The sequence below is a fragment of the Onychomys torridus genome, chromosome 3, assembly GCF_903995425.1.
Source record: "Onychomys torridus chromosome 3, mOncTor1.1, whole genome shotgun sequence".
NCBI classification, from domain to species: Eukaryota; Metazoa; Chordata; class Mammalia; order Rodentia; family Cricetidae; genus Onychomys; species Onychomys torridus.
The window spans coordinates 55,429,566-55,444,578 of NC_050445.1; the positions used below are offsets into that span (position 1 = coordinate 55,429,566).

Consider the following 15,013-nt stretch of genomic DNA (forward strand, 5'->3'; position numbering starts at 1 on the left):
CAAGTGAGAATATTCTCAAAAGATTGACAGCCAATGTAGAGCAAGCTAGAGATGGGGTGGAGAGAAGACGTCAGGGGTGAGAATGTAATTGCAGGTATATGAAGCAACAGCCGAGGAATCGAAGAAGAGCGATAATCACTTTCTGAGGAAGAAGCATACTTGGGAAGGAATGACAATGATCGCAGGGAGAATACTGTTTTTTAGTGTTCCAAAGAGCTTGTGTTAGAGGCCTTTGTATAGTGTTAAGAAACCATGACAGCAGTCAAAATAATGATCAGGTCACCAGAGCACTGACATCATGAACAAGTTATGCTACAATGAAGGACGAGTTAGGAATGGGTTCTTTTCTCAAAGAAAACTCTCCTGTCTGCCTGTCTTCCTTGCCCTCTGTCCCCCTTCTTCTCTCCTGCCCTCTGTTCCACCCCTTTCAGCCTTTCTCCCTTTGGCCATGAGGTGACACAGTAACGAGGCTCTTGACAGATTCTAATGTGAAATGAAGTTCCTAGAGGAAGTGAAAGGAAGAGTCGGGACAGCACTTGTGTTAACTATTCAACAAGGCTAAATTATTAAAATTTGTTATGTAGAGTCCAAATATTGAAGACTAAAGCCAAATTATCTTTGGCTATTCTTTTATCTATCACTATGAAAACTTCATGAAATTGTTATGTGACATTTGGGGAACCTGTCTTCCTGGGTCATTATCACTCATATTTAGCTATAGAATATATGATTTTCTTTTGGAGGGAGAGCTGTGCTTTTGTGTCAACACCAGCCTGTTGATTGTGGATTTCCCAGCTTCCAGAACTGTAACAAATAATCTTCATTCTGCCTTATCGGGTCCATGATACTCCATTATAACCATCCATAAAAGACTAAAACAGAAACATAGATGTAAGGATGAGGAAATGTTTGGTTGTCTTTTGGAACTATAGTGGATAGCCCAGTCAGGAAAAGACAATGAAACAAAATTTGAAAGTCCATTTTTTTTGTACTCAGTTTGTTGATAGTTATAAGCATTAAAACTTTCTTGAGTTCCAAATGTCATACATAAATCAATTAAGTGAAGTTAATAATAAAATAAATAATGAAGTGAGGGAGTTGTTTAATAAAAAGATACAGAGCTCTTGTAAAATTCAACAGCATAAATGAAATGGTAGCTTGGAAAGGGACTAGAATGTTGTCCACAGTTTTTCACTAATCTCTCCTTTCCCTTCCTAGTCTGCATGATTCTTCTATAGCCTAAATTATTATTAAATTACATACTATTAAAATAGGATAATCCCACAACTCATTGGTGTAGATCTTGCAGAAAGGAGAGTGACTGCCTTAATTCATGTTTCCATTCTTATTTTAGTCAACTATGGCTACAGAGTAGAAAATAATTTAGGAAGAGTAAGGCTTCTGTGGTCCAGTTCCCATTGATTATGACCTGAAGCTAGATGCTACTATGTTAGAAGCTAAGTAGAAAACACACATATTGAAATTTCAATTCATAGTCAAGAAAGTAACATGATCAAATCTATCATTTAAAAAAAAAATAACTCCCAGGAGCAATATAGAAAATTAGAAAAGAGATTTACAAGATTTTTGTGGGATCTGATTGAGAAGCCATTAAGAAAAATTCCAAGGGAAAATAATAAGTTTCCACATTAGGACTCTGATAGGAGCAATGGTGGGAAGGCATGGAGAGAACAAAGCCACTGCAGAGACTGAATGGTGCCTGGGTATACTTGGCAAAGGAAGATGGGTGAGAAACAATAGTTTCAATGTGATCAAGAGGACACATAGGATTGCTGATAATTAGGGCATGGCAAATGAGAAAAGAAAATCCAAGGTATTAGGAGAACAATCTCACAGGTAGTAGACTATGGTGCACCCAATGCTAGGTATGAAATTCAGGGAAAGTTGGCAAGTCAATATTTGAGAAGCACATAGAACACAGTGGGAGCTTGAGGCTGGCAGAAGATCACTCAGGAATATCATGCAGAGGAAGAAAGGATAGTAATTCTCTGGAAAAATTCTGGCAGAAAAGATAAAACTACAAAAAGGATTTTCAAAAGTAGACAGAGATAAATGGAGAAAGGGATAAATGGACATAGCTCTGTCTTGGGAGGCAACATAGTTTATGAGAGAAAGAAAGTGAACAATGCCTAATTCTCCTGGGAAGGAAAACAGGATATAAGCTACAAAGAGGTTGAAGTATTTGACAAGCACATCACTGCTGGCTGACCTTTCTCGGAACACTGTAAGTGGAGTGCTGGGGTTGCAAGGCAGAACACCCTGTGAGTTGAGAAGTGACTGGGACAGAAGGTAAAAGCAGGGCCTAGGGCATACTCTTTGCAAAAACTGTGCTCTAACTAGAATACCTATCAATCAGTTTATAACAATTTCTTCTTTTCAAGTCTATTTCTATCACTGTATTGGTAGGAATAAAGTAGATCATGGGCAAAGCTCCAATTAGACCATGGACTACTGACTCACAAATTTCCAGAGGTCATCTCATGTTAAGGCGAATTAATTCTGTGGCCTTTAACAAAAGTATATTCAGTGGTATCATATCTCACCTTTATTTCTACTGGTTTCTGTGGCACTGTCTCTAATGATATCTCCCACTATCAATCCTTTTTACTCCGTCTCAGCTCTCAGACACATGGCCTTTTTGCCAATCTCATTAAAGCTTGTGCTCATTTTCTCAAGCTTCCTATCAATCGAGGTAATTGCTTCCTACACGAAACTCAGTCTTCCATTAACTAGCTCATTACCTTGAGTTAAAAGTTCAGAAACTTTTTCAAACTGATATCACTGCAGTGTCCTGAAAAGAAACTGTTTTTGAAGATGCACGTACATCTATAAGCTAAGAATTTTTCAATTGGATTTGCTGATGTACAAACCTAATGTATGCTGATCTATTTGTACCCCCTTTTCCTCCCTCCCTGCAAGGGCACATATCCTACCCCCCAAGTCATAACAGGGGCTGGTAAGCATAGGTTTTATTGAGGACAAGATCAGCGAATGTGTTGGTCACAGCTCTACCTCTGTGATAATGAACTTTAGAAAAGGAATACTATTAAAGTGCCTATTTCTCTTTTCTAATGAAGACAATTAGCTTAATAAACATTTCTACTCATTTTCCATGCTAACTCATTTTATCTTTCAATTTTATAGACTGATCTAACTGATTTTACATATCCTTAAAAGTTTTTGTTTCTTTTGTTAAGTGAAAAAGTCCAAGAGCTATGAAGATTTGCAGGTTAAAAAAAAAAAAAAACAAAAACAAAAACAAAAAAACCCCAAAGATGTAATAAAAGAAATGTTCTGAATCCATTATGTTTAACGGTTAACTTAAATTCTTCTTTGGTAACCTAGATAAACATTTTCTCTAATAGATTTTTGTAAAGCATCTACTTAAGTTCAAGATGTATATCACTTCAAGTGGAAAACATCTAAAAAGAGCTAAGACTGGGCATGGTAGCATATGCTTGTAATCTTAACACACAGGGACCAAGGCAGGGGCATTACTACAAGTTCAAGGCCAGCCTCTTCTACATAACAAGTTACAGATCAGCCAAGGATATACAACAATGTCTTGTACCTCCTCCGCAAACAAAAGTAAATAAATGTGTAAATAATAAATAAACAAAGCCAGAATGTCACAACATCTACCCAACTACTCTGGCTAATGTGAAATATTTTATGATTGTCCTTAAGAATTCTTTCCTTAACCCAGACACAAGTCATTGCAAGGTATATATGACAGAAATCATATTCTCTCACTCAGTATCTCACCAATTTACTCCCTCAGTATATTGTTCAAACAGCAGAAGTCTTAAATTTTGATTGAGTCTGAGATACAATTTTTTCCTTTACTAACTGTACTTATGTTATATCCAGAAGCACTATTCACATGACAGTAAGGTACCAAGATTTTCTTTTTAAGGTTTTGTAATTTTAGGTTTTATACTCAAACCTGGGCTTTTTTTTTTTTTTTAAATATTTTCTCTTTCATAGCATGAGGTATGAATTGAAGTATTTTTTCAAATGGTTGTCTAAGTAGCTTGGCTTAGTTTTTTAAAAACACACCACCCTTTCACCACTGAAACTGTATTTGCATTTCATTGGGAAATCAGGAATTTAACCATGTATACCCATTATTCCTAATCTTCCTTCCCCGCTCTATTGATCTGTTTGCTCACATTTTTGCCAATGCCACACTACTTTAATTAATGTGCTTGTGTACTGAGTATTCAAATGCTCTGCTTTATTCTTCTTTGCCAAAACTGTTTTGGACCTTCTATTGTCTTTGTGTTGGCATTTGAGCTTTTGAACAAACTTGTCCATTTCTACAATAAATAGGACTTTGATTTATTAATTTATTTTTATTTTATTTTTGTGTATGGCACCACATATGTGAAGCACATTTGGGGACCGGAAGGGGATGTTGGATTTTCTGCACTGTGGTGCAGCTGTTGTGAACCAAGCCCAGGTCTTCTGCAAGAGTAACAAGTGCTTTTAACTGCTGAACTTTTTTTTTTTTTTTGAGACAGGGTTTCTCTGTGTAACCCTGGCTGTCCTGGAACTTGCTCTGTAGACCAGGCTGGTCTCGAACTCACAGAGATCTGCCGCCCCTGCCCCTTGAGTGCTGGGATCAAACACATATGCCACCACAACAGCTTTTTTTTTTTTTAAATTAGAATTTCCTGAATCTTTAGAGAGATTATAGAGAACTGAAATTGTTAACATTAGGGATTCTGACCATGGTTAGATACATATTTTATTGACTAAAATAAATTTGTTGTGAGTTTGGTTTTGAAATCAAGAATTTTATGGACCTGCTAAGTTAGTTGGAAGTGCCATGTTTTCTGGCATATTAAATTTTAATTTAACTTTTTTAAAAAACATAAATTGTAATTATTTTATAAGAAAAACTTTTAGCAAGAGCAGTCAAGTTTAAGGAAAGCATGGTTATTATAGTTTGGCATGTGAAACCTTATAATTTCTGAGGTAATATGAGAATTTGGGGACATATTTACTCTTAGGAAAAGACAAAAATGTTTCAGTAACAACCACTACACTCTAAAAGTAAATTGATAAATGCTTAATAAGGGAAAGAACAGATTATTTTCCTGCATCCACAAAAATATTAGTTTCTCAGGCTCCTTGAAACATTTGTGTCTACCTGTCTTTATTAACTATTAAAATATTTTGACTCTTCAAAGCAATTACAGTCAATGGTCCCTTCTTAGCTATTCAGCTTTGCAATGTAGGATGGATAGGGCATCCACTGGTAAAACTCAGCAGACAGCAATCCACATGGACTTACAGGGAAAGCTCCTTCAGGTTCTTGCGATTTTCTTCCCTGGCATCTCTTTACTCGACCCTCTCCACAGGAAGTGGAACCCACTCTAGCTATTTCAGATTTTAAAATGGCATTTAGTGCAATATGTTAAGGAGCGCCATATATGCCAAAGAATCGAAGAGGTAAATCTGGACTGTCTCCCAGGTCCCCATCTTCAATGAGTATATAAGTGAAACAGCAAGGACTCAGGCAAGGCCTGGCTGCCTCTTTATTTGGCTTACAGAGGAAATGTCTAGCAGTGAGAGATAGAACTCCATCACTGCAACCCAAGAGACCCACACTTTCACAGTCTTCCTCATCAGACCACACTATTCACTCGATCTTCTGCTTTTTTATATTCCATTCCTCCAGATAGGTGCTTCTTTCAAGAGAGTTTTATTAGAAGAGTGGATGTTTCTTACTGTGTTCCTATGTTGGACATTCCCCAAGAATAAAGGTGCTGCTCAAAAGGAACTGTGTAGCCTGGACACAACATCTCTTAAAGAACTCTCTAGGTCAATGTCAGTCACAGAATCACTGCAGAGTGAGAGCTGAAAGAGATCTTTAAAATTTGAGAGTGTGGTCTAAATTTTAGCTCATGACTCACTAGAAGGACATAAAAATTAATGTAGTCTGCTCTACAGCATTACAAATAAAAACTGCATTGAAAATTCATTGATGCTTTTCACTTAGCCAAGTTAGGAATTGTTTAGTAGAAAGTATGTCTTCATGACATATGCATGGAGATTGTGTGTGCGTGTCATATGTTTTCACATGTCCTGGGTCTCAAAGTAAAATGCATTTGTTTTTTGACTCATGACAAAAATAATGATAAATATGTAAATTAAAATACTACTCAAATACAGACTCTTCACTTTACATTTAATAGAGAGAAAATAAGAAAGTAAATCCTTAGTTGTGAATAATGGGAAGGGAGTAGAACACAATGAACATGTATGTCTCTCTCACAGACATGCAGCCCCTGGTATTGTGGGGATTGTTTGAAACTACAGTTTTTCTCACATTAGACAAATGGTCTACTGTTGAACTATAGACACTTCTTGTAACATTTCATCTTTTCAGTTTGAGGTAGAGTCTCAATAATTTTTGCAGGTTACCTTTGAGCTCACTCTGTGGGCCTTGAATGTGAGATCCTTCTGTTTCAGCCTCCTGCATAGCTGGGATTCCAAGCATATACCACCAGGCCTAGTATTGATCTCTCAGTCTCATCTCTTATTTTATGGGCATAAGCTATTGCCATTTTTCTATGTAGGCCTATTTCTATATTAACTCATTTGTGATTATTGGATATATGTAATGAATTAGTATGTCACAAAATATATAAGCTTAATAGTAGCATGTAGAGTGAGGTATCAATAGTTATTACTTCTTGTAGGTAAAGCTATATGTTCCATATGTGAACCCTGGGGAAACATAGTAGTCTGTGTTATTTTGAGCCTACATGAAGAACTGAAGAAGTGGTCTGGAGAGATTGCTCAGTGGTTAGGAGTACTTGCTGCTCTTGCAGAGGCCAGGGGACTTGAAACTCAAGCTCTGGGTGACAGAAGGCCTCTGACCTCTATACATACCCATAATTTCAAATAATAAAAATAAGTTCTTTACAAAATGAATAGCAAAAGAGGTAACTGAATAAATTATAAACATAATCATTAAAGAAAAAATATATATTTCAATAGGACTTCAAAGTTGTAATCTGCCTTAGTAAATAGAAATCTAACAATAGAGTATTTTCCTTGCCTGAATGTGTTTTCATTCTGTTGCTTCTATCATCTATCAAAGTATTAAGTTAAAAGTCATTAAGTATATTTTCCCAAAGAAAGTTCAAGAAAATATACTTTTTTTTTTTTTTTAGTTTTTCTACAATATTCCCACCTAATGATGCTTCTACAATTTAAAATTAAACAAAAGTTTTACACTTATTGGTATTTTTGCATGAATGGTTAACAACTCTCCAAATAATAAGCAGTTATTTCCAAGATAATATAAAATTTTACATTTCCAGTGTTGTGAGACAGACTTCTCTTGGGGAGATACAACACACATGTGACTCACCCCAGTTAGCGAACTGGCGACAAACCAGTGTGGATACCATCTGTGCTGGCTAGTTTTATGTCAACTTGACACAAGCTAGAGTCATTTAAGAGGAGAGAATCTCAACTGAGAAAATCCCTCCCTAAGGTGAGGCTGTAGTCAATCCTCTAGGGCATTTTCATTTGGTGATTGAAGGAGGAGGCCCCAGCCCATTGTGATGGCACCAACCCTGGGCCACTGGTCCTTAGTTCTTTAAGAACAGGCTGAGCAGGCAATGAGGAGCAAACCAGTAAGCAGCACTTCTCCATGGCCTCTGCGTCATCTCCTGACTCCAAATTCTAATCTAGTTTTTGGTTATAGTGTTTCATAATGGTAAAAGTAACCCTAATTAAGAAACCACCAAAGTCCAATTTGGTAAACCAATGAGTTTTGCTGGGGTTACTTATAATATGGATATGGGTAAGGGGATTACTTATAGGAGCAGAAATGACTAGAAGACAGCTGTACCACCAAAGCCCACCCCAGAATGGATGAAAGCTCACAAAAGCTGGAAACGTAGACTATCCAGCTGCCTGCCTCTAACAGGCTTTCTTTAAGCCACCAACCAGCTCCCAAATCATGACACGGTGACTTTGTGTTAGTTATGAATGTTGAGCCTTATCTTATGCTTGTTTCTAGCTACTCTTATAACTTAATTTAACCTGTTTCTCTTCATCTACATTTTGCCTTGGAGCTTTTTACCTTTTATTCTATATGTCCTACTCTGTGTCTGACTGGCTGGTGGCTGCCTGACTGGCCCCAGGTATCTCCTCTCTTTCTCCCTTGCTCTCCTTGTTCTCACAGGCCATTCAGCTTTTTATTTGACCAATGAGGTTCCTTAGGCAGGCAAGGTGAAACAGCAACACATCTTTAGATCTTCAGCATTGTGGCTACCTTCCTGCTGAGCTGCACCTGGCCTGGCTCCAGGGAATAGCACCTAGCCTAAACCATTTTTTGTTTAGCAGACACCCTTTGTTTCTCTTGCTGTCCTCTATGTGAATCTTGTTTCAGGGTTTCTCAAGGATACTTGTTTCAGGAATCCCAGAAAACTGTGGTACCTGAGAAATCAAGGAATTTGCACTTGGCACTGGATTGACCAAACCTTTTTTGCACTATTGATGCATACTGTTAATGAGTTATAAGTAAAAAATTTAACATTGGGATTTGTATTATATAACATTAAAACATATTTTTAAAGTTTGGCAAGAAAGAAGGCCAAATGAAGTGGACAGTACCATCAGAATCAATTAAAAATAAAATATAAATGTTTTAGGTCATTTAAAGATTCCTAATTTCCATTATCAGTTCTCTGTTCTGCAGGAGTGCTCAATACAGGCAGAATGATAGGGACTACACCTTTGCAAAGGAATGCAGAACCTGTGATGTGGACTTTTAGAGTTTGCTTTCATTGCTGAGTATTTTTTTAAAGCTTCTACTTTGCTATTATACCTTATTGACTCTCTTCATCACCCGTAGTGTTTCATCCTTCTTATAAAGAGTGTGACTATAAACAAAAACCTTTCCTTAATGCTGTATAAGACGGCTTTTTTCAACAAGTGAACCTTGCTATGGCATCCCTGGAGGAGGGTGTAGAAAGTGGTCAGATAAGGCAAGAGGTCAAGATGAGACGTCAGTGACCAGGGGTTGAGTACAGTCTTAAGAAATGGCACTTTCTCCAAAACTACTTTGTCCTTCTCAACGTATAGTGTTTCCTCCCAACAACTTCTATCTCTGGAAGACATCTAATATTGGAAGGATTTTGAAAATATGTTTATAGTAAATTAAAAGCTTCCACTAGATGAAGAAAGATGCTGTAGGGTATGCTTGTTCAGTATGACAGTAAACCTACATGCCACAGTGAATGCCATTTTCCATCAATGAGAACAGTTATTGCACTTAGTTGAAAACCTGTTACAATTGCTTTTCTACCAGGACAGATGTACAGATTTGCTTAGTATTACTAATTAAGCTGGAAAAAGGTAATTGTAAACTTCCTTCATCATGTAATATATGGCCGGTGTCATGTCTTGTTAAGAAAACTCAGTATTGGTCTTTCTCAGCATATATAAGCCTCGGCTCAATTGGAATTCATGCGAATTTTAAGTAAAATTTAACTATCCAATCTCCAGTTCTTGAGTTGATTCTCAAGAAAGCCAGAAGTCAAAAAACAAATTAAGATACATGATTTTGTCAATTTTCTTGGAAAATGACTGTTTATTGTAATTGTTTCTTTTATATTAATATATTAAACTAAATATTATGACAAAGAGTGTAACTACTTAAGAAGTAGCAGGGAGTTTCCTCATACTTTTAAATATAGGGATTTTTAACAGCCTCTATGATCAATCAGCAAATAGTAGTACTTCTGCTTGGTAATGGTACAAAGAAATAAATAGCCACCTACATTGCCAGACATGACATAAACTCCTAGTCTGTGTACAAAAAGGCATCTTGATAACAAGTATCAAAAAGTATAATAGGTATGACCCTATGAATTAGAAATTGGACTTTAATGGGGTTTATTTATTTATTTGTTTGTTTATTTATGTTTCATTTTACATACCAACCACAGTTCCCTCTCCCTCCCATTCTCCTACTCCCCCTCCACAGAGAGTGTAAGGAGGAGTCAAGAAAGTCTGGCATACCAAGGTGAGGCAGGACCAAGCCCCTCCACACTCCCCTGGCATCAAAGCTGAGCAAGGTGTCCCTCCATAGGGAATGGGCTTCAAAAAGCCAGTTCATGTACCTGGGACAAGTCCTGGTCCCACTGTCAGAGGCCCCACAAACAGTTCAAGCCATACAACTGTCACGCACATTCAGACGGTCTAGTTCAGTCCCTGACAGGTTCCTAGCTGTCAGTCCAGAGTCCCTGAGCTCCCACTAACTTGATCAGCTGTCTCTGTGGTGTTCCCCATCATGATCTGACCACCCTTGCTCGTATAATCCCTCTTCCCTCACTTTCAACTGGACTCCAGGAGCTTGGCCTAGTGCTTGGCTGTGGATATCTGCATCTGCTTCCATCAGTTACTGGATGAAGGTTCTATGATGACTGGGTAGTCATCAATCTGATTAAAGGAAAAGGCCAGTTCAGGCACCCTCTCCACTATTGCTAGGAGTCTTAACTGGGGTCATCCTTGTGGATTCCTGGGAACTTCCCTAGCACCAGGTTTCTCCCCATAATGGCTCCCTCTATCAAGATATCACTTTCATTGCTCTCTCTCTCAGTTCCTCCCTTAACTCCCGCTATCTTGATCCCTCATGTTGACATCCCCCATCCCCTCCCATCTATCACTGCCCAGTTTACCCAAGAGATCTTATCTATTTCCCCTTCCTAGGGCAATCTAATGAAGTTTCTTTAATGATACATATAATCAAATAAAAACCATCAAAGGTATTAATCACATGTAAAGTGGCTTCTAATGGAGGAAAATGAAGACAACATAAATATAAAGTGACTGGGGGTAACTAATAAAACGGTATGTTATTCATACAATAGATTACCATCTACCCATTTGAGAAAGCCCTCATTTGAAATTAGTGCTTACAGGACAAAAGAAAAAAAATGTTGTTACCTCTCACTGGTAAAGCTTTGAGTAGTTTTTATCATCTTTAATCCTTCCTATATTTCCCCAATTCACTTCAACGTTTTTAACCTTTTAAAAGGTCTTAAAGATTCATCTGCTATTAGTATGAAAGAAGGTTTGAAAAGGCAAAACAAAGAAACAAACACAACACAACCTTGGCCGAAGAGCTATCTCAGCAGCTGAGAGAGTTTACAGCTCTTGAAGAGAACCCAAATTGAGTTCCCAGCTCCCACATGACAACTCACAACTACCTAAAACTAACTCTAGCTCCAGCTGTCCCAATACATTCTTCTGGTACCAGAGGGCATGGCATTCACATGCACAAACTCACACATGTACACATAATTAAAATAAAAATACATCATATTTACTTTCCTAGATGGAAGTAGAAAAGGTTATTATTAAAATAACACAAACAAAAACAACTGAACACCTAATATTCAGCACAAATGACATATGTTCCTATCTTCACTACCAACTACTATGTAGCTTTCTAATATTTTCAACTTTATTTATTTTTCATATGTGGAAAAACAAAACAAACAAAACAAAACACCACAAACAAACCAGCCAAGCTCTCTTTTCTTCCCAAATTAAATTTCCCTATGTTAAGACCACACTACATGCTTTCGACTTATTTCTTGGAATTTCTCTTCAAAATTGCAATTAGTTCTTTTGGAGTTTATCTGTCTGTGTCTGATCTACTTCTTCACTGTGGTGTTTCTCCTGTGATCTGGAAAGCATGTGTAATATTTTGTTCTTCAGGATCATCTTAACCCAGGAGGAAACATGAAATAGTGTATAAACTGACTACATGACCACTCTATTGTATGGTTAAGGGGTAAGTTTTTTATTGCAGATATGAAGGACAGAACAGCCAGAGGCATCTGGAAAGGTCCAGAGTAGAGAGAAAGTAAGAGTAAACATGGATAACAGACTGGACCTGACCAGGAGAGAAGAAGGAGCCGAGTAGAGAGAGAGGAAAGAGGCAGGGTACATGGGGGGGGGGGGGGGAGGGGGGAGTGGGGGGGGGGGGACGGTTGGGGTAGAGAGGTCAGGGAGAGGTGAGAGGGAGACCAAAAGAGGACCAAGAAAGGGCCAGAAAGAGGACCATAGCCAAATACGCACAGCCAACACAGGGTTATAAAGAGAAGCTGGGGGCAGGGAAGCTCCTGAGCTAGAGGAATAGAGGAAGTTGGAGATGGGGTGGAGAGCCAGATGCCAGGAGGCCAGCATGCTAATAGGCACCACAGATACCCATTTGTCTCTTCTGCCAACGGCAAGAGAAATAGTTCCTTTGGTAGAAGGAACTAGCTTCCCTAGTTCCTGAGGAATGCTGGCTTTTGTCTAACCCCCAGAATGGAGTTTCCTTTGAACCTGACAGTTACAGAAGGAGAAAGTTACTAATATTACAAAATCGTTGATCTGAAAGTTTCAATGCAACAATGTCTATACAATGTAATGTAACCAACAGCTGCACAATCAGATAGTACACAATTAGATACAATTCATTCTCCGCCTGAAGTATCTCCGCCTAGGTACCAGTACCAAGCTAATAAGGTCTATTTTTGGAGAACAGTCTTTCATGTTTCTTTATTTCTTCTTTTTTGATTTTCTGTGTAGCTCTGGCTGGAACTTGCTCTGTAGGCAAGGCTGGCCTTGAACTCACAGAGATTAGCATGCCTCTGCTCCCCAAGAAAGAGCTGGGATTAGACATGCACCACCACGCCAAGCCTGAAGGAGTTAGGAAGGGAAAGTGGATCAGTGAACTGCATGCAGTAGTGGACTCTCTACAGTCATGTGAGAGAGACCACCTGAGCAGACTTTCCTGAGTTCCGAGACTACCTACAATCAATGTCGGTTTTCCAGCAACCCCATGGTATGGTGAGTATAAAAGTTCTACAGGAAGACGATGTATTAATACTTCCAACTTGATTGTTCCACATCTTCTATTGTTTTTCTTATTACCTTTCTTTTTCCCATTTAGGTGTCTTTCGTGCTTCTGTAGCATGCCTGGCATTAACCACGGATAGCTAGAGAATTAAATGCGGATTTGGTAGCTTGACCTCTCCTTGACCCCCCCCACACACACACACACACAAAGCATGCAAGTTTGGACTCCTCCTTGAAGTGCAAAACTTTGTGCAGTCAAGTCGTCAATGGCTAGCTGGTTGATATAGTGGCTGGGAAGCTACACAGGTGCGAAGTCAGCTCAGACGGTGGCACCCTATCATAACACGCAGCGGAGAGTTGGGAGACGTGCCAAAGCTGGACCTTACAATGAAGCTCAAACTAAGCCAACTCGCAGGCGCAAGCGCACCTCGCACCACAGACCTTCTCCCCGCCCCCTTATCTCCCCCCGTCTCCCCGCCCCCCCCTCCCCCTAGGCCGCCAGAGCTCCTCCGCACAGCATCCGGGGCGGGGCCTGGCAAGAGGCCCAGGGCTCCCTCCGCCCCCTCCAGCTGCTCCTTCCCAAACAACCCGGCGCTCCGCCGCCGCCCCGCGCCCATTGGCCCTTGGCCCTTTCCATTTCCGCCCAGCCCTCCGAAGTCCACCAATCACCTCGCGCCTCGGGGAAGACGCCGCCCCCGAGGCCTTGGCTGGGACTGCTCGGCCTCATCCTGCGGCTGCTGCCTCCGCTGCTGCCTACCTCCTCCGTCCGGGGAGAGACCGCGGGGCCCGAGGGGCGGCGGCGGCGGCGGCGGCAGCGGCGGCGGCGGTAGCGCGATGGAGCCCGGGTCGGGCGGCCGAGGCGCAGCGCGCGGACAGCGGCCCTCGAGCGCCGCGCAGCCCCGCGAGCAGGAGCGGAAGCTCGAGCAGGAGAAGCTGTCCGGGGTGGTGAAGAGCGTCCACCGGCGGCTCCGCAAGAAGTACCGCGAAGGTAAACAGGCAGCGGGGGAGGGGAGGCGCGGCCCCCGCCCGGGTCAGCTCTTTCCAGCCCCACAGGCCACCATGGACACACACGGGGGCGGCGCGTCGTCTGCCCAGGCCGCCACCGGCCTCCTGCTGCCGGCGCCCGGAACCCTGATGGGCAGTCGCCACCGGCCCAGGCCCTGTCCCCAGCGGGGTGCTGAGACCACTGTCACCGCGCACACGCTCGGAGGGAGGGAGAGAGGGAGGGGCTTTCAGGTAAGGCCCGAAGACAAGGGGGAAAATCCACCCGGGAAGGAGACTGGCAGAAGCCAAGCTGCCCCTTACTCTTCTGCGCTGGACCAGCCTGTTGTTCTGCTCGCTTGGCAACAGCCCCCATCTTCCTCTTCGCTTCGTGCCCAGGCCTCCCCTGCCTGGGCTTCCGGGGCTGCGAAGTCATCAGGCCCAGTAGAGGATCTCAAGGTGCTTCACCTGGTTTAACGGTGAGGAGGAAGCCTAGCAGGCAGAGCCCCTCCACCGCAGCTCCGTCTTCAAGTTTGTGGAGGCAGGCAAGAGATCTGGGGCAGGTTCTTAGGATACTGTGTTGTTTTGAACAGTGTCTAACCCCAGGGACTCTGAAAGACACGGATGCCATTGAAGCCGGCCATAGGTGCAGCCCCCTCCATGGAAGCAGCTTTACTTATGCCGGAACGATGTCTATAATTGGATTTTACGAGTTATCCTGGCATTTTGTAAATGGAGGCTCTCAAACAAAGCAACTTTGTAAGATTTCTGAAGCTGAAAGTTTGTTTTATTCGTCATATGCTCAAGGGGAAAAAAAAATCTCTTTTAAGTATTAAAATGGGATACTACCAGCGGATTTTTGCTTTAGCATAATTGCAAAATGCAAACTCAGCAGTGTTAGTCATTTAACTAGTTAATAATTTAGAATAAAAGAGAAATATGACAGTGAAGGAACAAAGACCTGTGAGATCATGTTGCTTTTCAGTTATGTACTTTCCAGTTACTCTAGAAGTTCAGGCCAAGTCTTCTTCTTGGAGTGTCAGTGCTGGTTTTATTTTTAAAACTATTGAAAGTTTCTTTCCTTGACAACTCAGTCCTGGCTTTTAATAGAGGCCATTTGATCTCCCCA

The 15,013-nt window shown here is 40.8% G+C and overlaps 1 protein-coding gene across 1 annotated transcript in view; it reads left to right on the top strand.

The window, feature by feature from the left end:
* Positions 1 to 13,589: 13,589 nt before the first annotated feature.
* The window catches only part of Bmt2 (base methyltransferase of 25S rRNA 2 homolog), a 50,172-nt gene continuing 48,748 nt past the window's right edge, over positions 13,590 to 15,013 (top strand). The window contains exon 1 of the mRNA XM_036182311.1: positions 13,590 to 13,891. Within this exon, the coding sequence (XP_036038204.1) occupies positions 13,738 to 13,891 (154 nt within the window). The 5' untranslated portion in view covers positions 13,590 to 13,737. The remainder of the gene's footprint in view (positions 13,892 to 15,013) is intronic.